This window comes from Larus michahellis, chromosome 1 (assembly GCF_964199755.1).
Source record: "Larus michahellis chromosome 1, bLarMic1.1, whole genome shotgun sequence".
Lineage (NCBI taxonomy): Eukaryota > Metazoa > Chordata > Aves > Charadriiformes > Laridae > Larus > Larus michahellis.
In genome coordinates, this window is record NC_133896.1 from 147,370,835 (window position 1) to 147,395,070 (window position 24,236).

General features: G+C 41.7%; 1 protein-coding gene across 2 annotated transcripts in view; it reads left to right on the top strand.

The window, feature by feature from the left end:
* Nucleotides 1-16,673, top strand: part of P2RY8 (P2Y receptor family member 8) — a 36,937-nt gene extending 20,264 nt beyond the window's left edge. For both annotated transcript variants that reach the window (XM_074607533.1, XM_074607522.1), the window contains exon 3: nucleotides 11,638-16,673. In XM_074607533.1, the coding sequence (XP_074463634.1) occupies nucleotides 11,701-12,774 (1,074 nt within the window). In that variant the 5' untranslated portion in view covers nucleotides 11,638-11,700 and the 3' untranslated portion in view covers nucleotides 12,775-16,673. The remainder of the gene's footprint in view (nucleotides 1-11,637) is intronic.
* The last annotated feature ends 7,563 nt before the right edge of the window (nucleotides 16,674-24,236 follow it).

Genomic DNA, 24,236 nt, shown 5'->3' on the forward strand with positions numbered 1-24,236 from the left:
ATACTATATTATATTAGTATATTATCCTAATAATATCTCATACACAATATTCGTTTTACAAGCTGGATAAATAAGAATGCTTATGTGTCCTCATGATGGCTTCCCACCTCTCCTTTACTTTGCCGGTGTACCCTGCCGTGAGGGCTGCCTGCATCACAATCACGCTAAGGCTGCTCTCGCCTCAGACTGGCCTGTGCCGCTTTCATGTGGTCACCATTTAAAATTTCACAGCTATGTTTATTTACCTTAAGCACGTGGGCAAGCAGACAACTCACGGCAGAGACAAAGCAGGGCATAAGGCAGTAGTATATCAGCTGTGGTATAATATGTCCTATGGTATAGTAATGAATACCCTTTCTTACATGGTAATCAGGAGCTGTTTTGCAAAACTCTATCCCAGAGCGGTAAGCAGCCTCCTCTGTCTGTATGAGTGAGATCAAATACATAGACTGTCTGATAAGATATGGATTCACACCTTCACATACATTGCAAGAATGTTTGTTTGCCCATACGTTTAAAAATAGCAGACCACAGATGCAGTATGAGAGAAGACACTGTGAGACACAGACCTTTTACAAATGCTCTGTTAAGTTGGAGCTAAATGCCGAGGTCTTAAAAATTATAGTTAAGACACTAATTTTTAGTGCACAGGTCAACAAATTACACCCTTCAAAGCACAGCATCTTCACTTTCATTATTTTTTCTGAAGATGTCAAGACTTCAGTAATGATTTGCAGAGCAGTGATGATCCAGATATCTCAGGGCATTTTGCTAGCAATAAAGAGGAACTCAAGTAAAGCCAATAACAAGCTGTTGCAATGTATTGTCTGTTGATAAGAGCGGAGACTAGTTCCTCCACCAAAACAGCTGCTGAACACGTTTGACTTCTGCCTGTGATTATTTCATAGGTAACATTCACATAATAAAATATCAGCATGTATCTTGACTATAATTAGGGCACTTACATACTTCTCAATGCAGAAGGAGTATGTTAGACAAGGAAAGAATCCAATTTTGGTCTTATTTATGCCCGAATACGAGGCACTTGCAGTTTGGTTCAGCTGAAGAGCTGAACTTTGGCCTACAGTGTCACCTGCACTCGAGGACTTTCAGAATAATGAAACAATAGCAGATGTGGTTTCAGGGTGCTATTCCTGTTGTATCTCTTTGTATTAGTGTGATAGCTTAAGTAGTCACAAAGAAACTGAACGAGATGAAGCTTTCGTTAGAAATCTCTTTCTTTTTTTCCCATTTTGTAATCTTCACTTCTTATATGTTACCAGTCATAACTCTAACTGGTATCAAATTGCCAAGTTGAAGAGAAGTCAGGAAAAAACGTTTTAAGTGTTAAGTCAGGGAAAAAATAATAATTACGTTGGCTCTTTCTTTTTCCTTTGTGTGCATGTATAGCACTGCTTTTAAAACTAGGTCATACAGTATATCTGCTCCTGTAGTTAGCTCTTTCTGAGGTTTCTGTTACCTGTGCACTGTGCCTTTGGGTACATCTGTTCAGCATCGTTCAGGCACATGTGAATTTATACTGTGCCCTGTGCCGGCCACGAGCAGCACTGCTACAATTATCAGTGCTCAACATAAGCTTTGAACTTTTGCAGAGAAGCCAACTTTCGGTTCTTTCAGCATGTGAATGAGTTTGCATGAGCTCGGACAGGGTGAGCTGGCTTCTATCTACCGAGCAAAGAGCTCTGAGGTGCACGCAGCACACAGAGCTGCCTCAGACTTCACTGGGAGTTGCTTGAATACCCGACCTGCAGGACCGGTCCCAAAATAAACGAACCCTGGTCATGCCATCTGAGCTCTGTAGCGGTACTGCATGTTGCTCCTCTCAAGACAGATGCAGACGATACATTGCTGTCCTAGTGAAACATGCCCTGGTCATGAAATGACTACAATTAAAGGCAGAATCAGCCAGGGTACCCCATGATTGTAGCTTGAATACTATTGATTGCTGATGGCAATGTTGAAAAAATGAAGAAACTTTCTCTAGCAGAGAATAACAACCACTTCTGAGACCATATACACGGGCAACAGAACATCACTCAGGAAAAAATGCAGTGATATATAGCTCTGGAGTACAGATACAATTCAAGGTTCGCACTCAGAGCTGTGACAATAAGCAGTAAAAGACACTGTGCAAAGGAAAGAGTTGTGACAGTGCAAGATCTCTCATGGAGATCACCTGAGGTGAGCCCCAACCACTCCTCCTTTCAGGCAAGGCTGGGAAGCATTGTCCAAAGTGCTCAGGAATGAGGAGACAACCACAGAGCTGACATGTTTCCCACTGTCTTGGTTTGCATACATCGCTGCCTACTGGCCCTTCGTCAGCCTGGGCACTCTTCTGCTGAAATACATGTGGCCGCCTATTTTGTTGACAGGGGGTCCAGGGGGATGAGTGGACACAATATCCATTCCAGACACGCAACAGTGCTTCCAGCAGCCCATTTTTTGTATCAAAGCCTTCCAGTAAGAGGCACAGTTTGACAGGAAGCAAGGCTCCTTCTTTCTGTATGTCTAGTTCTTCTTGCCCTTTCAGAAGCAGAGAATTGGATATACAAGAAAGCTGCCAAGTGTGTGTCAATTTAGCTCCTACAGAGCCCCTGGTCTCATGTGTTTTTCAGCAAAGACCGTTTTCACGAGTGCTGATGTGAGAATCGCTTCTAACTGATGTGTAAGCCAGGAAAAGGCCCAGTCTGCCAGGAGTTCACCACCAGTACATTGCAGAAGGCATCTGGGGAGACAGAAGAGCAGTCAGTCCTGTAGGTGGACTGTCAATAAAGGCTAAATTAGATATGCTCAGCAAGTACCGCAGCAGGACCAACAGAAGATAAAATATTTTTTTATTCTGAGTCCAAGCTGTGGCACCTCTGCTACACAAAGAGTTTTACAATCATGTAAAACTGACTGTAGGTTTTGACACACAGGTGGAGGAAGACAGGTACAGGTAAAATCATGCATTTGGTCCTATTCTGTGCCAAATCATTTTCACATGGAAGCCGGCCTGGCCATTTTAAAGTTGCAGCTGAGAGGCCCAAGCGTGAAAGGGGACAATTATGTTTTAGTGGACTAGTTCAGATTTTGGCAGAACCCAGGCAATTACAAGCCTCCAGGAAACCAGGATCTGAATGGGCTGGATTCAGCTTCAAACACCTGCATTTACAATGGAAATGACTATATATGAGCCTGTTGCAGTCACTGGAGATCTGCCCAGTACAGTCAGCAGCATCCACACTTTCCGACTCACCCTAAAACAGACACTTAGATTTCTACGGATGCTAAATCCACGGCTGTAGCAAAGATCAGGCAAGAAAGGCACCAGTGAATCCTGCTACTTCATGATACTGCTCTGGAAAAAGAGTTGCATATCCGTATAGATCTTACTTAACAAGAGGAATAATAATTCAGCCTGTATTTAAAAGTCACCAGTTGTTATGGATCCAGCATGGGCTTTCTGGGGACATAGCTATTTATCTAGGAGGTAGTAAGAGGTTTTGTAGATTCTGAGACCAGCTAGTGGAAGTAGTGGAAGAAGGCCTTTCTGAAGACGGCCTACATGCACAGCCAAGTTCTTTGATTCACTCCTAACAATACTGTTTCCAGTTTCTGGCCTCAGTACGTTACATGAATTAGGTTAGAATTACCCTACATTCTTTGCACAAAACATTTCCCAAATGCCATGTCAAATTATCCTTTCAGCTACACCCGCAAATCTTGGTTGGCTGTCCTGTTTATGGACTCCATGTTAAATCAATCAACAGCTACAGACTGTCAAATCCTTAGTGCAAGTGCAATAAAAAGCAATGTGTGAGCTTTTTTGCCTTTTTTTCTTTTTTAATCTCTAAAGATAATCTTTAAAAAACATGCACACAGTTCTACCTCAATTCCTTTGTGGACTGAACAGGAGAGGAAACATTCAGAAAGAGTTTCACAGAAAAGAGAGATGATAAGATCAAAAGTACAGATTTCAAATAGAATATATGTATATGTTTGCTCAAAAATTCCAATCAGACCATGCAGATTCAATATAATATCATCAAGTTTTCTGAAGATTGAGGGATTCCCTGTTGGGGATCTGCCATATTGTTCACCACAAACACCTTGTGCCAACAAACTGTTACTTCTTTTCCTGGCATTTTAGGTCAGAAGGGAAATGATCGACTACGCTTTTTCCTCTGACTTTCACAACAGCTATGTGAGGCAATTACTTGTAGGAGGAAATAATTGCAGATCGGAACTCATTGTCTGTCAATCCTGAACATAGATAATATTTGAAAGATTTAAAGTTATAAAGGAAATCAACTCATGTGTTATTTAAATTTATACTCGATCGGGCACTTTCTGTGGTCAAAGTTCTACAAAACCACAAATCTTCACCATCTTTCCATAACTCAAGGGCAAGCTACCTGCAGGAGGGCCCTCTGGCACAGGGGAACTCCACACTACCCAGTATGTCTGCCAGAATGGTTAAAAGGAGCTTTGCAAGCTGGTTGTCCATGGCCACGCACCACCTGACAAAAAACTGTGGTCTAATGAGTTCAAGGTTCCCCGCCAGGCATCAGCAATATTTCAGTAACGGCTTGCACACATGCTCTTCCTCCATGATACGTGCAAGACAGCATTATTTCACCGAGAGGCAAGTTACCTTGTGCTGTTGGGAAATAAGAGCACACACATGGGCAGCGACCGCAGAAGAGTGTAAGCCCTATAGAATGAATTCCTGGGCTGTTATTTTGAATTCTTAAAAGGGGTTGCCCTAGCTTTGCTAATCCTTTTTAAAATATCAGACTTGGAAAAAAATAAAGTCTGCCTATGTAGGAAAGACCAACATACATATATAATAGTCTAGCTATTAGCCCATAAACTGGAACCTCTTTAAACCCAGTTGAGGATGCTGACTCTGACTGAAATTTCAACCTGCCTAGAAAATCGATCAGTGGAGTTACACAAGTTGGGTTTCAATTGACCTAAGGTTTTGCTCACAGAATTCTTAAAAGCTGAGTATCTTGCTCACCAATAAAGAAAAGTGCAAACTGCTTCATTTTGTAGTCTAACTAGCACGTAAAGTCATAGAATCACAGTTCAGACGCAGAGAGGTTTTTGTCAATACTGGCCCACAGCCTTACTATTTCCATAAACCTGACTACTGCAGAAATGAACTTTTTAAAGACCACATTGACTAGTTTCAGTCTGAATGGGGTTATTGACACAGATGATAGTGGCTGTGTTTATGCAAACCTTATCTAAATTAGGATGAACGTTGCTAACACCAGGACAGAATCCTGACTTTGCTAATTTATGGTTAGCAAAGATGAAGGTTCAAGTGAACGAAAATTCAACTATAAGCAAAACTGCATAGTCCAGGACAGACACAGGAAATGCAAAGGTAGCTATGTACAGTTAATTTTACTACTTAGCTAGTTCTGAAGAATTGGTACAGTATTTCCTTTTGATGTTTCCTTGTCTCTCACCTGTATATTTAGATTTCACACTTAGAAAGACTTCTTTGGTTGAATCTGGGAAACTCCCAATTGCACTCTCTCAGGCTGGAGAAGGGAAACACTCTCTAACAGGCAGAAATGATAGGATTATTTTTATTCACTTTTGAATAAAGCTGCTTTCTTCTAGACTGATATAGCAAACAAGCTCAACAGACACGTACCCCTGTGACACTACAGCTGGTAATGCTTCTACATTTTCTTACTGAAAAAATAGAGAGGTTTTTTACCTTTCCATGTGAAATCCTTGTGGAGAGAAGACACTCTTCGTTTACCTTGCCCTAACTCTTTGAGGTCAAAGCTATAACCACTATAGGGTTTACTTTGACTAGGTGTACTGAGATAAAGACTGAAGTTTGTCTCCGCAAGAGTTTTTGATTAACACAGTGATTATAATATAACCCTTTCATTGTAAAATCTACACCATCTTTTGCAGTGAAGGCCTGCATATGGTTTTCTTATGTCCTTGAGTTGAATAATCTTTGGTGAAAAATAAGAAATAAAGAACAGTTTTATTTTTCTAAAGCTTAATGACATAGGAGGTCAGGAATATGGCAGCTAGTTAGATATTTTCAGAGTTGTTTTGTTTGCTCAGAAATACTTGTACACGCAAGTGCACAGAGAAGTCTCATTTCCCAAATGTGTTTATTCGTAAAAGAAGATAACCTAAAGCCTAGTGTGAAATCGTGCCTTTGTGATAACATAACTACGGGCTCAGCAACAGTTTCTGATCTTTGCAGTAGCAATACTCAGAACAAAACAACAGATACCAAAAAAAAAAGAAATCAGCAAAAAGAACAGGGAAGGCCCAATACAAAGAAGTTTCTTAGAAGACTTAAGTTCACATCTTGACTGAGTGAACCAAACCCTTGGCTTTTAGAGATGTAGACATGTAACCTTACAAGCTAAAATTTGCATGAAAGTTTATTGCAAGGGTGAGAAAGAATCATCCAGACAAAAACTGCAGCCTCTTTCGGTAAAGCCTGTGATCAGTTTAAGGAACACGCAGTCAGAGATGCACTCATTTACATTCCTCAGTTTGGTGAACCTGAACATTTGCAGAAGTGTTTCTCTGAATTGTATCAACGATGCTTTACAAACAATAACTGAGACATGCTACAAAAGGGCACTTTTTCTTCTTGTTCCTCTGATAAAACCCCCTACTCTATCTAAATATCAACGTGTTTGTCACTTTTCCCACAACTGAAGATGACTGGCTGCTGGCTCCTTGCCTTCCTGGCTCCTCCTTCGCCTCATACTCAGTCTACATCGAAATTAAATGTCTGTTTTCTGTGCTTGTCTAACATTCTTTCATCTCACTAGCAATTCAGACACTCCAGGAGGGGTTGAATCCCCAGCAGGAACACTGCACACTGAGGATCCTTAAGTTTTCAGCAATTTTAGCTACATTTAGGTAAATATAAACTATCCTAACCCTTTAGCTCTTGTTACTGCTTTGTAACAGTATTAAATTGAGCGAGTAAAAAAAAAAATTTCAAAAAATGCATTTTTTTGAGAAAAAAAATACATCCTTCAGCCACATTTATGTTGATTAAAAACTGTGAATATGACTTCTCTAAGCGCTTACAATAAAATCTGTGCTTTCATTTTGCTTCATTCTGAATCAGTTTGCAATTGAGTTGAAATTGCATTTCAGGTTGGTTTTCCTGTAATCTGAAATATGCCATCCTACCTTCTTCAGCTGGAAGGGTGTCTTTCCAAAAGTGTAACAACATCAAAGAATTTATGAAATAAGACATTTTTATTTTACACAATAGTGCTTTGACAGGTAATGAACCAAAAATTACGAACCAGAATAGGTTTTGGAAGGCTTTCTGCTGCATGATATGTTTTGAGATTTATTTTTCCACCTCAAATCACAAAACAAATCACAAAACTTTTTATGAAATGGTAGTTCTGGTTTTCATTTGGCTCACAGGCTTCTTGCCTGTGCACTTGACAGGTGCACTTGACACTGACAACAGGAAGAGAATAGATGTAAGTCAGGAAACACATCAGTTTTATTTAGTAGTCCCCTAAAAAGAAAGTAGACACATCTCTATTGTTACTCTTCCACGGCCAAGAAATAACACAATCCTCTTCTGATTTTTTTACCATTTGACTTTCAGTATACCCTTTAATGTTTTATTTGTCATCTTTTGCCAATTGAAAGGAAAGGAATCGCCATTCCTGCCAAAAAGGCACTAAGCAGATGTCACCTTTGCTTATGGTTACAGCTCGGATGAAAACCTGGCGTTACTGAATTTCCAAATGAGCTTTCTGTGCAGAGTGCCATGAGCCAGTGAGTACAAAGAGAAGCAAAAAAACCCTGCCTGGATTTAGCGAGGGTTACTTCATGGCTGTAGGTGCTCTTAGTACCAAATATAAAACTAAAATACATCTATCCACTAAATATTTCAGAAATGAGGCAAGCAGAAAAGCTTAACTTTTCTCTTTCTGCGTCAGATTCTTGAGGACTGACGTAAATGACAATAAGACCGGATCTTCTCACTTGAAGAATCCTTACTGAGTTTTTGTTTCTGTCTACCAGTATGTCCATCTGTCTGTTGTAGATTAAATATAGCTCTCCCCAAAATAAAAGCAAAATCATGTCTTTCTAACAGGGATATTTATGTAACAGAACTATATTTTTACAGATTATGCATATGAAACCTTAGCTGAGGGTTGATATTTTTAAATTATCCTGCAGTAAAGTTTCTCATGCAGAGAATGCATGCAAGCTCCACTGATTTGAATTGCGTTGGAAACCTGAAATTGAAAGGAAGTAACTCATAAAATCTAAGGGGAATCTAATTCTAATCCTCATAAAGATTACTTTCTCGTTTGGTTTATGACATTTTCAAGTTAAACCACAAGAGACAGGGACTGTGGTTGCAGTGGGGGAAGGACGTAAAGTTAACCTGAACAAGATGAAAATATAAATACAGTATTAACTAAACCCAAGTAGGTGCAATAATGGGAGAGGTAAAGTACGTTGTAATTCTATATTGTGGGTCCAGCAGCTTAACTTGGGCATCTAAAAAGCAAAGCATCGCAAGTAAGGGTGACTCAGAACAGGAATTTCTGCTGGCCCAGGCTTTCCTGAACCAGGAATTCAGGATTAGAGCCCCAGAAGGATTTGTCAAAACAAAAGGCAAAACTGGAAGGAGGATTTTCTGTACTCTACATTTCCCCAAGAGGATATTTGCCCTTGAGAATGACTGAATGACTTGCAACAACAGTCTTGTGTCCTTTGCATGCCCCCCCGCCCCCCCCCGCAGAAGACACTAGGGAGCCACTGCATCAATTCTTCTTTTGCTCCTTGCGATGGACATCTTCTTATTTGAAAACCGTTCCAAGGGGACCTACCCTTTTTTGGAGAGCTCTTGTAGGCACTTAACCACAAAGTCTGGTGCCTTTCAGCCCCTATTCAAGAGGTGCCTAAATTTAGGAGGCGCTTATCTTTTTCTGAAGGTAGTGTTCCACAAGTGCATAAGATTTGCCAGTAGCCAGGCCATGAATCCTGACACTGTTTTGTGTACTGCAGCATCTATGTGTGCATTTTTTTTTAATCTCCTCCTTATCAGGATGTGCTCTCAGAAAAAGCAAGTTTAGAAGAAATATGTTTGTGGTTAGCCCTAACAACAAACCAAATGTAAGAGGTATTCAATAGCTTTATGACCAATGTGACACATTTAACTGAAATTTTCACCTATATTCTTACCTCCCAAGTACATGCAATTTCTATAGGAACAGTATCTAGGGGTGAGATTCCTTGGCGTGTGAGAGCAAATATCTTTCACTTGCAAAGGCTTCTTATTAGAGGTCTCTAGATACTTTGACATAGATAGAAATTTTCTATTTGTTTTGGGAAGTTTAGGGTTACTAGGCATAAAGGGGTGCTATTTGGGAAGGATTTTTGAGGCAATGGAGTTCATGAATAGGTATTTATTATGCAAGTCATAGATAGAAGAGTTGAAATAGCATTTAGGGACATGGTTTAGTGATGGTTTTTGTCAGTGTTAGGTTGACGGTTGGACTAGGTGATCTGAAAGGTCCCTTCCAACCTAGGCAGTTCTATGATTCTATTATTTTTTTCCAAGAGCTTTGTGTCAGTGAGTGCTTTTTCAAGTTCTTCTGAAAACTGAAGAGTTAGTTTCATTCCTGATATAGCTCCACTGGCAAGAGCAGAATTTCATCTGCAATGGATTTGGCTTAATGGTATTTTTGCAGTTGTGATCATGTGATGTGCTCATTACGTGGAACATGTTTGCTGTGTGTCACGTGCCTGATATATTAGGAACATGTCTGACTTATTTGCAACTCCTGTTTTCTTGTACCTTTTTCTGGGCTTCCAACAGCTCAGCTAGAAGCTCCTGAAAGACTGGCAACGTTAGTTAATGTCACGTGTTTGATTCTGCCTCTCACTACTTCTGAATATTTTTAGCTGACATTCGAAACACTATGTCAAATTGATCAGATCAAGAAACAACAGAAATAAGCCCCGACTGAGCTTCTTGCTGCTGTAGTTGTGTTTTTTCTGGACCTGCACTCAGTTTATTTTGTGAGTATCTCTCTACTACACTACAGCCTTCAGCAGAGACTTCACCTTTGCCAGGTCTCGGGAACCATCAACAGTTATTTTGTGAAAGGTGTAGCAAGTTATCCTGTAAGAGCCTCTGTCAGAAATCACAGTTGTTATCAGAATGGCTGCTTCCAGCTAGTTAGCACTGAGGGCTGACGTGTCTGATGGACTGACCCGTTACACTGCTCATGGGTACAGCCACGCAACTAAATTAAAAGTCTTATTTAACTAGATCTGAGGTTAAGTGACACCAACTGACTGGCACATACGTTTTTTTAATCTAACCACTTACAGGACGTGTGTCTTGCAAAGAGATGCTTGGATTAAACAGTGTATGTGACCAGAGTCCACAAGTAGGAGCGTGTGCCTGAACCCACTCTCTGTCCCTTTTTTATTAAACAGCACAGATGTGCCCAGAGTTACAGGCTGGCTTGGCCTGGCAGCCTTTTCAGGCCCCCATTGCCATTCTTCACAGAACTTACTGTTGCTTTATCCTCTGTCTTTCTGGTCATTCATGGCCATTTCTTTGCTTTTTCGACCCTATTCTTTTATGACACCGAATCCTTGTACTTGCAGCTTAATGAAAGCAAACACGCATGCCTGTAGCACATTGAGGAATGAGTTCTTGCTTGCAACTGCTAAATGCTGCTACGCTGTATAAAATAAATAAGCTAAACCATGAGCTATTGTGTCTGCCAAGAAAGATCTATATAGGCCAGACAGTGAAAGCATAGTTTTGCTTTGCAGACTGCAAAACTGAAACTAATTTTGCAGAATTACAGGTGATGCCAGTAAGACAGCTGCAAACAGAACGTTTTTTAATAACATACATCTTGCAGAAATTGAAACTCAATAGCTTTTCTTTTTGTTAGAAGGGGGCTTGTTACTTCTTTACCCTGGTCTCTTCAGCCTGTAAACCAGTCCAAGCAACTGCAATCTGTCCCTGGTTCTCGATTATACATGGTGTTTTCCTTACATTCTTTTTACATCATGAGTACACCAAGAACAATTGATTGCATGTTCTCCTTTACCCTGTTGAATGAATGAATGAACGAATAAATAAATAAATAATTACCCAGCACTTACTTGGAATGGATCACCATTTAGTTGAGAGGAAAAAAGAGGAATTGTGCATTACAAGAAGCAAGGTCATGCCATCTAGAACAGATAGGATGGCTTTAGCTTACAGAGATCCTATGGCATAGTGTTCTCATGCAGACATCAATTTAATTTCTATTTGTGATATGTGGTTTTCTTTATGTTACAAAAACATAAGTGGTGTGACAGCATGTAGACTGCAAAAAGTATCAGAAAACCAGTCAGCAAGGAAAAAGCAAAGCTAGGAAGGAGTGAGACTGGTAAAACATTACCATCATTCGGAAGAAGGAGAGAGTTTTGAGGAGATGATTTTAATGGATCCTGTTCATTCTGAGATAATCTGTCAAACTACGTAGGGCTTTTTCTTAGTTTGATTAATAGAAGAAGTGTGTTCTTAATTTCTGTTTTGACATAGTGTGTTGCTCTCTTGACTTTGTCCTCTAGGTTTTTAAGCCAAGTGTTCATGATCCAGCTGGCTCAGAGGGATCAACAACCCCCTTGTGAATAATGGTTAAAAACGTATCCCACCTGGATGCTGAAACCCTGACAATGCTGCAGAATAAAGCTATCTCCATCACCCTCCCAGTTGTGTATTCACTGGTGGCAATGATCAGTATCCCTGGCAACTTGTTCTCACTTTGGGTGCTCTGCTGGCACATCAAACCCAAAACACCTTCTGTTATCTTCATGATCAACCTGAGCATCACAGATCTCATGCTGGCCTGCTGCTTTCCCTTCCAAATTTCTTATCACATCCAAAGCAATCACTGGACCTTTGGCAAGACTCTTTGCAGCCTTGTGACCGTGATGTTCTACTCCAACATGTATTCTTCCATACTGACCATGACTTGTATCAGCATCGAGCGGTACATGGGTGTGGTATATCCCATGAAGTTGATCAAGTGGAGAAGGAAAAGATATGCCCTGGCTGCCTGCCTAGGTATGTGGATTTTCTTGCTACTGGCCTTCTACCCACTAGAAAGCACAGATCTGACCTATGAAGTGAAAGAACTGGGGATTATAACCTGTTTTGACGTCCTCAAATGGGATATGCTGCCCAACTTTGCAGCCTGGGTAGCGTTTCTCCTCACGCTGTTTGTTGTGCTCTTCCTGATCCCTTTTGTTGTAACGGTTGTATGCTATATTGGCATCATTCGGAAGCTTATTCAGACATCGAACAGATATGGTAACAGGCAGAAGACAAGATCCATATACCTGGCGATGATAGTCCTTCTGGTATTCATCACTTGCTTCGCCCCAAATAACTTTATCCTACTCGTGCATATGATCATCCGCCTATTTTATGGCAGGAGTTTGTACCCTGCCTACAAGCTCACCTTGTGCCTCAGTTGCCTCAACAACTGCATAGATCCCTTCATTTATTATTTTGCATCCAAAGAATTTTACCAGAAATTCATGCAAGTGTTTCGCCCTAAGGTACTGGTCAGCGACAGTTTGGAAACCAGAAGGGAAAGCTTATTCTCTGGCAGGACCATGTCAGCCAGGTCGATGTCAAGTGGACCTATGGATGGGTTAGAGGGAGTGAAGGTCTATTTGCAAAGGCAGGAAAGCGTTTTTTAGCCTTAGACATCCCCAGAAGAAAGGCACGTTTGAGATCCATGGGTAGACACAGAAAACATTTCTTTTTGAATGGCTACCCTCAAAATACCTTGCTCCAGTGAGAGAACTCAAGCCATACTTACATTGCGCATCCTACTTCAGTATTTTCCGGTAAGAAATGGAAGTGTTATAGGAACTGATTTTATTCAAGAAGGCACTGAAGCAAACCCAACATTGATAATTAGGGGTTGGCCTGGAATTAGTCCTACTATATGAAACCAAGGGATAAGTTTAGAAGGAAAATTACTTTCAGTTTGTATTATCTCAGTGTTTAACCAAAAGTTTGTGATTCTCACTGAATGTGAAACTGTATATGAATTAGAGCATACACTGAAGTTGGATTTGAGGTAGTTATTTTTCTAAGCAATGTGCTGCATATTTTTTTTGTTGTTTTTTGGGTTTTTTTAAATACATTTCTTTCTCTCCTGTTGTATCTCTATAAAAGAATGAGTAAAAATAGCTTGTCATTTTACCATTAATGCATAATGCACAGCCACTGTGAATTCACCACAACACTCACCCTACTGTTTATCAGAACCAAACCACACTAACCTTTGAAAAGGTTAGGTTGACTCATATTATTTATTTCAATTTTATATAGGAAAATATCTCATACAATGAAAGGGACGCTAGCACTTACGATGTTTGAGACTACTTCAGCTGCTGAGCGGATTATATTTTCATTTCTTGAAGTTATTAATTACTCAGGACAGTGGGGTGCGGTTCATTTAGGAAGACAGATTTTCTCCTATCAACCTACTACAGTAATAACGCTGCTGCTCGTATGTGATTGGTATCAACAAGCCGTTTTCACCAATTCACTATAGGCTATACGCAGAAGCACCATCCACCTCAGCAGAGAATTTAGCTTATATAACGCACGGGCAGTGAGTTTATCTTCCTTATGGCAATGGTGTGGATTATTAACCAGATTTTCAGCCGGGTATATGAGAATTCAACCACAGACTGGAGTAATTGTATGCCAGCAGAAACCAGATGAAAACCTGTCCCTATGGCCAGATGTCAGAAACATATTTCTTTCAAGCAGGCAAACAGAACGAAGAAGAAAAATGTACCAAATGCCCTGGAAATAGGTTGTGGCAGGTTGATTGTGCAGTCCTGTGTTTGGGACTCCTCTCTGAAATATCCCCCTCCAGCTTGTTTGCATATCATGGGTCATGTTTTAATTCTTCTCACATCACAACAACTGCCTGTGTGCTTGGAAAGATGACTGCTACAGAATCTGTAGTGGGAACAGACAAAGGAAAAGTTCTTCCTGTAGTATTTACAACTTTTTACCTACCTTTGGCCCTCATTGACAGTGAAAAGCCAAAAAACACCCGACAGAGCCAAACAAGTTTCCCCTCGCAAGCGAGACAAAGCTATATGGTGACCTTTTGCTGTGCTGTGACTCCATCCAACGCTGAGTAGGAGGTTGTCTTTGACATTGTGGAAAGTTGGTTCAGACATCACATGCTATCCTGATTTCTGAGCTCCTGTGCTTAAGTAAAAGACAACACCCAAGGCCCTTAAAATCTGCCTTTTTCCTTTATATATGAGATGATTAAAACACAGTTTTCTACCACTAATCACCACAAATTTCTTCACGATAGAGGCTGGATAACACAAAATCAGCTGTGACATGTTTGCACGTCCTATCTTCTGCTGAAGTGTTGTCTTTTATTGTATTTATATTCAATTTATATTCAATTGGAGCAGGATAAATGTGAGTGAACCTCGTAAAACCTTTCAAAAGCCATCTGAAGTGTTTTGTGGCGTTTCACAGTGGTAGTTTTAATTGATCTGCACATTTTCTGCCCACAAGGCCAACGCGTCCAAACCTTCTCGTCAACTTGCCTGGAAGCTATCCTGCACTACCAGCCTGTGTGCGGTGAGGTGGGCTTGCTACTTTGGGTCACCTTGTATGTGCTGAAAGAGAGGAGCCCACTGAACACGTCCCTGTGTGAGCCCGGGGCTCTGAGCTCCTGTGTCAGTTCTCGCTCATGCTCCAAAGTGCCTGCTTGCGCCAGGACCTCCAAAGAAAGAACGGTGGCTCTTCCTAAGCTGTCCCACAGCTGTCAGGGAGAAATTCAGTTAGTTTACTTATGTTTTGCAAACCTGCACTGCAAAAGGCAGTGTGTGGCTTCACCTTGCTGTTCAAGTCCCTTCACCATCCACTTCCACAGAATTCCACTTTTCTCACCACCAAAACTGTTTTCGGCATTTTGCTGTGGCAGAAACTTTTTTTGGAGGTTATACTGAAATCTCCTTTTTTCTTTTTTTTTTAACTTGCAAATATTTTTACAATAAAAATCATTACTTCTCTTAGCTCTAATGCAGATTTTCACTCTGTTTTATGTTGAACTTGATCCTCAAGCACTGCAATGTGCCTGAACTGTAACTGACACCAAACAGAGCCCAAAGGGCAGAAACTTTGCACTTTGGACACCAACTGCTATATTTTGAAAAATACTGAATTGCTCTTTTTGCAAGAGGGAAACGATGATCACAACTGACTGAAAATTTTCTTCTCTCCAGCCTCATGCAGCTCTTCATAGCCCTTCATTCCTCTTCTGACATCATTGTCTGAAAAGGAATAGGAAGGATGCGTCCTTCAGGTGCCTCTTCATGCCATTTTATTAAATAATCTCTAGTTAGCTCAGATTAGGCAAAATTCCTATTTGGGAATCCCAGCAGGATTGTTCCTTGAGAAAAGAATACAGAAATGAACCCAACGACTGAAGCCTTTTGAGTCCAACGGTGTATACTGTGAAGTTTTCAAGGCGTTTTTTTAGAGAGGAGGAGGAGAAATCATTAAAGTGACCCAACATACTGTTTTTTAATACTGGAAATGTCCTTCTGGGGAACCACAAGGTAGCAAGACTTCTACCCTCCTTGGTCGGTGGGTATGAATTGACATACATGTGTATATATATATATATATATAAAATATACACATAAATATACATTGCCATTTGAGATGTTATCAAGAAGTTCATGTCTATATTGCCTTTGGTTTGGGGAATACGGGTCCTGGGCAACATGCTTACTTGATTGCCTCTGTCGTTAATGTGATTTTACTGCAAGACATGAATGTATATAGAAGACGTAAATATGTTTCATTCTGGGATTTACTTTTTTGTGTTTTTTGTTTTAATTATTGTTTGGCAATTTAATCCATTAATGTATTTGGATTTTTCTGTATATATAATAATAAAAAACCCACCATAAAAAAAGACATCCTTTGTTTGCACCTGCCATGCGTGAGAAACTTCCAAGCTTAGAAGAGGGCAGGGAAACCAAGTTATGAAATAAAATTAATCCGGTTCCCATTGCTATTGAGCCTTTTTTAGATTTCTGTATCATTTTAAGTCTCTTATATTTTCCAACCATTTTGAAGACTGATTTTTTTTTCTTTGCATGCCTGTTCAGTTTTTTCTTTTTTTATGGATGTCTTAGAAGCTGGCACTGGCATCCACCCTTCACACAAATTTTAAAAGCAGCAATACTTGAATGAGATGTTGGCTAATTTGGAATCCTTCTTCTTGCCCAACAAGTGTACCAAATACATATATTTTTAAATTTCAATGCATTTCTGAAGGGGGCTGGCAACCAGGGCTCATCCCACCCCCATCCAGGCACAGGACAGCCAGAGGAACCGGGGCAGCCCCAGCCCCGGGCATCGGGCACCTCCCTGGGGATGGGGACAGGTTGAGGCTGGGACATGGGCCCATGGGTGGGCCCAGCTCAGGAGGCCCATGGCTTGGCAGGGGAGGGCTGTGGGGAGCTGGAGACCAGCCCTGCTGGGGCATTGCTGGAGCAAGGGCTGACGGCCCTGGGGGGCTGACATGGGGTCCTGGGCCCTGGGCAGGGTGGGGGAGTCCCAGGGGGTTGGGCAGATACAGTCAGGGCTGCTGGTGCCTTGATAAACGTTCCCTAGACTGTCTATGCTCCATTTGGGGTTCACGGTCTCTTTGGCCACATCTATGCTGATACATGAGAGGGCCAGAGTGCATCCTAAAGTCACTCAAACATTTTTTTGTTGTTTTCTCTAGTTCAAAGGGTGTAAAATAACATGAAGTCTACACTGAGTGGTGTTTCTCTAAGGAGATGCTTAGGGTGTGTGTTATATACCCGAAGATGTGCATGATAGCGTCAATGAGGGTGAAATTCAGTGTTGGCAAGTGTGAAGTAATGCACATGGGGAAATCCAGTCATAGCTTTGTGTACAAAATGATGTTGCTCGGTGGTGACCACGATGAATCATAATATATAATTCCATGCATCAGCTCAGCATTGTAGAAATCCATGGTTCACCCACACCTTGTTTACTTTGTGCACTTCTGGTTTCGTCATCAAAGATAGGCTCTACAAGAACTGGAAAATGTCAAGAGAAGGGCATGTGGGATGATCTAAGGTATGAATTTAAAACCTTGAGTTAAATTACATAGGGCTCTTCAGCTCAGAAAAAAAGACAATGTAAGGTAGGTATGAAAGAGGTCTACAAAATCCACAATGGAGTGCAGAAGCTGACAGGGATGAGTTTCACTGCCTTTGCCCAAGCAAGAACCAGGGAATAATTTATTAAGCTGTGGTGGGTTGACCCTGGCTGAAGACCAGGTGCCCACCAACCTGCTCTATCACTCCCCTCCTCAGTTGGACAGGGGAGAGAAAGATTTAATGAAAAGCTCATGGGTTGAGATAAGGATAGAGAGAGATTGTTCACCAATTGCTGTCACAGGCAAAACAGGCTTGACTTGGGGAAATTAGTTTAATTTGTTACCAATCAAAACAGAGTAGGATAATGAGAAATAAAAACTAAATCTTAAAACTTCCCCCCACCTTTCCCTTCTTCGCAGGCCTAACTTCAATCCCAAATTCTCTACCTCCTCCCCCCGAGCAGTGCAGGGGGACGGGAAATGGGGGTTGAGGTCAGTTCATCACACGTTGTCTCTGCTGCTCCTTCCTCCTCAGCGGGAAGACTCCTCACACTCTTTCCCTGCTCCAGCATAGGCTTCTGTGTCCACAGGCAACAGGTCCTCCCAGGAGCCTTCTCCAGCATGGGCTCTCCACGGGGTCACAGCCTCCTTCAGACACATCCATCTGCTCTGGCATGGGGTTCTCCACAGGCTGCAGGTGGATATCTGCTCCACCATTACCTCCATGGGCCGCAGGGGGACAGCCTGCCTCACCATGGTCTTCAGCATGGGCTGCAGCACCTGGAGCACCTCCTCCCACTCCTTCACTGACCTTGGTGTCTGCAGAGTTGTTGCTCTCACATATTCTCATTCCTCCCTTCAGACTGCTGGTGGTGTTGCACAGTTTTTTTCCCCTTCTTAAATATGTTACCACAGAGGTGCTACCACCATCGCTGATGGGGTCGGCCTTGGTCGTGGCAGGTCCGTCGTGGAGCTGGCTGGCATCGGCTCTATTGGACATGGGGGAAGCTTCTAGCAGCTTCTCACAGAAGCCACCCCTGTAGCCCCACAGCTACCAAAACCTTGCCATGCAAACCTAATACATAAGCTAATGAGATCCAGGCTCAAAACTGGGAAAAGTTAGCATCTCTTCTCATACCTCATAGTATAATTGGGGAATCCGCTGTAGGTTACAAAATAGGCAAACAACAACAGAGTCAGGAAAACCCCTAAGCTTAAAATGGTCAGAGGCTGGAGGAGTATTAATGGGAAGTGACATTATGGTATTGCCCTGTTCTTCCTGTTCTTGACAGTGCTCGAGGCAGGATACCATGAGCTAAACAGCCCCTTGGTCCCACTCTAGTCACTCTCATGCTTCCATGTAAGGCCTGCCAGAACTGCCCTGGGGCCTTACCTCTCCCACCCTCCCTGCTGAGGTGCTGCCAGTGGGGATTCAGCAGGGAGCATTGCCTGTTGCTGTCTTGGAAGAGGCTGTCCCAGTGTTAGGGAGGGACGGAAGGAGCTGAGAGTTCCCCGGGGGAAGCCCCTCTGTCACTTAGCCCTGTTGACAAGTCACAGAATCACAGGATGATTGAGGTTGGAAGAGTCCTCTGAAGGTCACCTTGTCCAACCCTCCTGATCAAGCAGTCCCTCACGTTCAGGTAAAGATGAACTCGTCTATTGCCCTTCAACAAACCCCTCTGGCTGCTGGTAACATTTTGCTTCAAAGCATTTTGCTTCAAAGCATATAATTATGAATTCCATTTCTAACATCTTTTCTCACCTTCATTCTCATTTTTCCACCACCTGACTCTCCTGAAGGCTGCTACTGTTAAGAGCTTACTGGAAGCAGACCTCATTGTCCTCTTGGGGCAGGGCCATTCGCAGTTACTGTCTCTCTTTCAACTTCTCACCTAGCAGCCCAGTCTACTCTTAAAAGCTGCGGCTGCATTAGGCAAGAATATGATCCCCTGGCCTGAACTGTCACAAATACTCTGGCAAGATCTCTCGTGTCCCTTTGCTGAAAGATCATGTAACACTAGTCTTTTTCAATGACCTGACAAGTTCCTCCAGAGAAGCTGATTTAAGATATTCACACAGTATCTTGTCCTGGCAAAGTCCATTAGGAGAACCAGTTTTAATGGCAATTTTTTCAGATTTATCTAAAGCCGCAGTTCTTTTAAGTGCTGAAAATGAAATTTGTAATATAAAACGACTCTCACAAGAATGACTAGGATATAAGCCTTGGTTACTGTACTTCGTAATTAATTCCATCCTGAGAAAAAGAGGAATTCTCTATTGGAATAAATCTTGTACTGTCTTTCCTCATTTATGCTGCAGTTCATAGTCTTCAAAGGAGTTATTGAGAGCAAAATTTCAATCATACTATTCATCTTGATATATTTAGATTACATTAATTCTGAATTAATTTTTTGCAAGTGTTCTCTTGTCAAACCTATAAAATATAATTATGGAACACCTAACAGAGTATAATGCTTAGATGAAATATCTTTTTTAAAGCTTGCTTTTTTATCTGACAAAAAAAAAAACCCTGCCTGTCTGAAATCTGGACTCCTGCTGAACTCCTGGTCTTTCATGACTTGGTTGAAAGTCTGATGACTTCTAGTATTATTCCTTAAAGTCTAAACAGCTGGAATATGTTACCAAATGAGGAGACTCTCAGGCCTCTTTAATTATAAAACAAGAAGTTCAGAGCTGCCAGACAGAATACCTTTCTAGCCTTTAGCATAAATAAATACCTCAACCCCCTGCTTGACTATCTTGGCTCACGACGATGGCCTACAGTCTGTCTTTTTCCTTTCCTTCTGCAGAAACATTCAGCACTGGGACACTGATGGTCCTCTTTCCCCAGTTTCTGCACCACTGCCCACATGACCTGGCTCTGACATGCCAGAATTACTCAGATGCAGAAAGTAAGTATACGTGTTGTCTGGCTGGGAGCTGCCAAGGCTAATTGCCCTTTGAAGCTTTCTCCAATATCTTCCACACTCTTAACTGCTTGTTGGATATAGTGAGGTACCAGAAAAATGGGGAAGTGTTGAGTGACTTAAATCTGAGGAAACTCAAAGGTTTGGCTCCTCTGCTGTATGCCTGAGCAGCCTCATCAAAGAAGAAAGGACAACAGACTTAAGGGAGGTAAAAACAGTTTCAAAATAAAGACGGGAGAGAGACTGAAGAAGTAACCTCTGTGGCAGCCGGGGCGGGAGATGTGTGTGGAGGAAATACAGTGACAGTTTGGAAAAAGATCCAGAAAGTCAGTCTCTGCAAGAGGCCAACTGCAGTTAGAAAATGTCTGTAAATAGTTTTCTTCATAAACACGCAGTTTTGTTTTAGAAACGTGGAGCCCTTTCAGCGTGAAAGCTGGAAGCAGCTGCAAATCTCCAGATCTCTGCTGTGATTAACAGACAAATAAACCACTACTCAGGTACTGAGTACACATTTTACCGAGGGACTCAGATCTCTGGAAATGTGGCTTTGCCAGGCACAAAAAGTGCAACTTCTCCGATCAAAAGTAGATATCAAGTTCTGTGCTAAGGATCTTATTGCTTGGCAGTGTTCATATTGACTGCCTCCTCCATTTCCGAAACCTACATGATAGCTGCTGTTGGTTGCACTCACACATCCAAATGTTGGTAGACTTACGTGTAACCATGGACCCACACCACAAAGGCAATGTTGGTATCCCAGTACTCTTACCACCTTCTTCTTGACAGCTGTCTTTGGACTTTGCCATTTTCATGCTCGTAACAGCAGCTTGTTCATCTGAGGAAAAGCCATGCTAGCCCATGACCTGGGAAATAATACTCCTGGGGACATCAGCAAACACTTAAATAGGCTGCAGGTCTTTCTCACCTCCCCAGACTCATATGGCTTCAGAAAATAAAGGCAAATATGTAAGTTAAGTGACTGGAAGACTCTTACTATCACTTACCTCTACAAAGAGACTGTACCACCTTCTCATCTAGAAACCTTCTGTGGAGATGCAATGGCTTTTTCTCCTTCAAAAAGTTTCAGCACTGCAACACTGATGGTTCTGTTTCCTCAGTTCCTCATTACTGTCCACAGGCTGACATTTTCCCTTTCCCTATTTCACCTTGCTTTCCATAGTATATGCAGAATGCAGCAGCATCTCACCTCATTCTGATGTAAACCACTCTGTACACTTTTACCTAAAATGTCAATATATTTGAGCTTTTTTAACAAGGCAAGTGTTCCCACATAGTGCTGCTAAAACTAAACCTTTAAAGGAGTACAAAAATAAGACAAGATACAGCAAATAACTTTTCTTCAATTGATAAATCTGATCAGATGATTGAGAAGATTGAAGAGAAAAATAAAGCCTTTAATCTGACAATATTTGCTCTAAATTTTTAGTTTAGTATTCAATTTGGGTCACAGGGTGGAATTATTCCTGTTCTTAAAACCATGCAAATTTGTTGGAGGGGCCTTAAACTCTGTTACAAACATATATTAGCACCTATTAATAGGTTTATGGTGTCCCTTTATAGAGCTCCAATCTGAATGCATCTCTTTCAAGATATTGATAGACCTTTTGATATTAACAGTATCCCTATATAGTTGGGTTTTTTTTATATATATATATATATGGTTATCCCTATAAGTTCCCACATGCATGCACACCCAGTTATATTAAGTAATCTTTATACTTAAAGCCAGGACTTCGAGTGGTCTGTAGTCCTTACAAGTTACAGCTCTACAGCTACTTGTAAATTAAAGTATGCGAGCAAATACGGAGAAAAAATTTGGGATGTACTGCCCTCTTGTGGAGATTTAAATAATGAACATATTCTTAAGCGCTCTACAAATGTTCTTGACCTCGGAAGTAATTTTCTGGAAGAGCTGGGATTCCAACTGAGCCCACAAACCTTCTCTTCTCTGAATCTTATCTTCATTTTCCCTAACATTATACCGTTTTCTTTGCAGTAATCATTATACTGTACAAGTAGAAAGACTTGGTTTTCATACTCAGGCAAATACGTATTTGTATCTTAGATTATATATGTATACATGTGTTTTTTATAAATACACACAAATATATAGCATGTGCATGTTGTGTATGCAATTATGTACACACACACGCTTCCTGAAAATATTTTATTGTCGTTTCAGTCAGGACGGACAAACGACAAGACTCTCCCTGAAGGGTTAAGTTAAGCTCCCTCTTTATTACAAACTTGGCTTTCTTATATATCTAATCTTTTGTTCACGCTCCGTTCACGCGTTCTTTCTATGCATTCAATTGGTTAGGTTACATAGCACACGCGCTCGTAGCTATAATACGATTGGTTATTGAAACCCTGTTCACATTGCTCAAAATCTGGCTTTCTCACAGCCTAACTCTCCTTGTTCTCTGAAGCGATCTTCTTCTTTCTCCTTTTTGTTACATTGTCCTTATATGACGCAACTTGTGGCCTTCTTATGGGTACACTGCAATCTCTATCTCTTCTGTCAAAGGGTCTACGGACCCGCCGTATCCCCCAACATTTTATGACCTCGTTTATGTGTTTTCCAAATATAAACAATTCAGAAAGAGGGGTCTTTATGGTCTGATAAACTATTTATTTTCCTCTAGAGATTATATAAGTGTGAACCGGAGTGAGACTGGGGCAATGCTGAGATTAGAGGTGGAACTATCCCTGCAGCAACAGCCAGACAGGTGACTTTAAGAGAGGGATTCAATACAATCTGCTGCCCCTCAAAGACACGGATAACTAGGGATGTTGTCAGTAAACACTTACCCTCCTGTCCCTGGGTTATTAGGCACTGCGTGGACTTCTTCCTCTGAGGCTGATTGCTGGCCTCAAGATAACAGCACGGAGAAAGCAAGACACAGATCAGAAGTTGCTTTCGGCGCAGACACTGGGCTGTGGCAACAGCTGGAAAAGACAGCCCTGGAAGCACGTGTAACTGCGATACTGCTTCTATGTCACAAATATTGGGATGTGCTTGCAGCACATCGTTTCATCCCCGAAGGGGGATATAGGGGCTATAGGCCACATTTGATATCAGAGGAAACTAGCAGCAAGGAAGAGTTCTTTTCTTTCTTCTGCCCTGTGCTGCTGCTATGGACCTGGCAGCCCATCCTCTTGGACAAAACCTGTCATTCTGTGCTCCTTTCATGAGGATTTAGTTGTGTTCACAGTGAGATTTCTAGGGTTCTCCAACTTGCAACACCTTCTCTTGTGGCAGAGGCCAGAAGCAAAGCAGTTAATCTGAATCCCTGACACCCTTTCTTTAATGATTCTTGGAAGGAACCTCTTTACACTATTTAAATATGCTGGCCAAGGATACTTCACCGGGGCTTGGATAATGCTTTCTGTGTTGCTAAGAGATGCTTTGTGAGTCACAGAGTGGTAAGGGTTGGAAGAGACCTCTGGAGATCACCCCCCTGGCCAGAGCAGGTTCACCTAGAGCAGGCTAGACAGGAACACATCCAGGCAAGTTTTGAACATCTCCAGAGAAGGAGACTCCACAACCTCTCTGGGCAGCCTGTTCCAGTGCTCTGCCACCCTCAAAGTAAAAAAGTTCCTCCTCATGTTGAGATGGAATTTCCTGTGTTCCAGTTTGTGCCTGTTGCCCCTAGTCCTGTCACTGGGCACCAATGAAGAGTCTGGCCCCATCTTTTTGACAGCCACCCTTTAATTTATAAGCATTGATGAGATCCCCTCTCAGTCTTCTCTTCTCCAGGCTAAACAGACCCAGATGGCTCAGTCTTTCCTCATAAGAGAGATGTTCCAGTCCCTTGATCATCTTTGTAGCCCTCTGCTGGACTCCCTCTAGTAGTTCCTTGTCCTTCTTGAACTGGGGAGCCCAGAATTGGACACAGTACTCCAGATGTGACCTCACCAGGGCAGAGTAGAGGGGGAGGATGACCTCCTTCCACCTGCTGGCCACACTCTTCTTGATGAAACCTAGGAGACCATTGGCCTTCTTGGCCACAAGGGCACACTGCTGACTCATGGT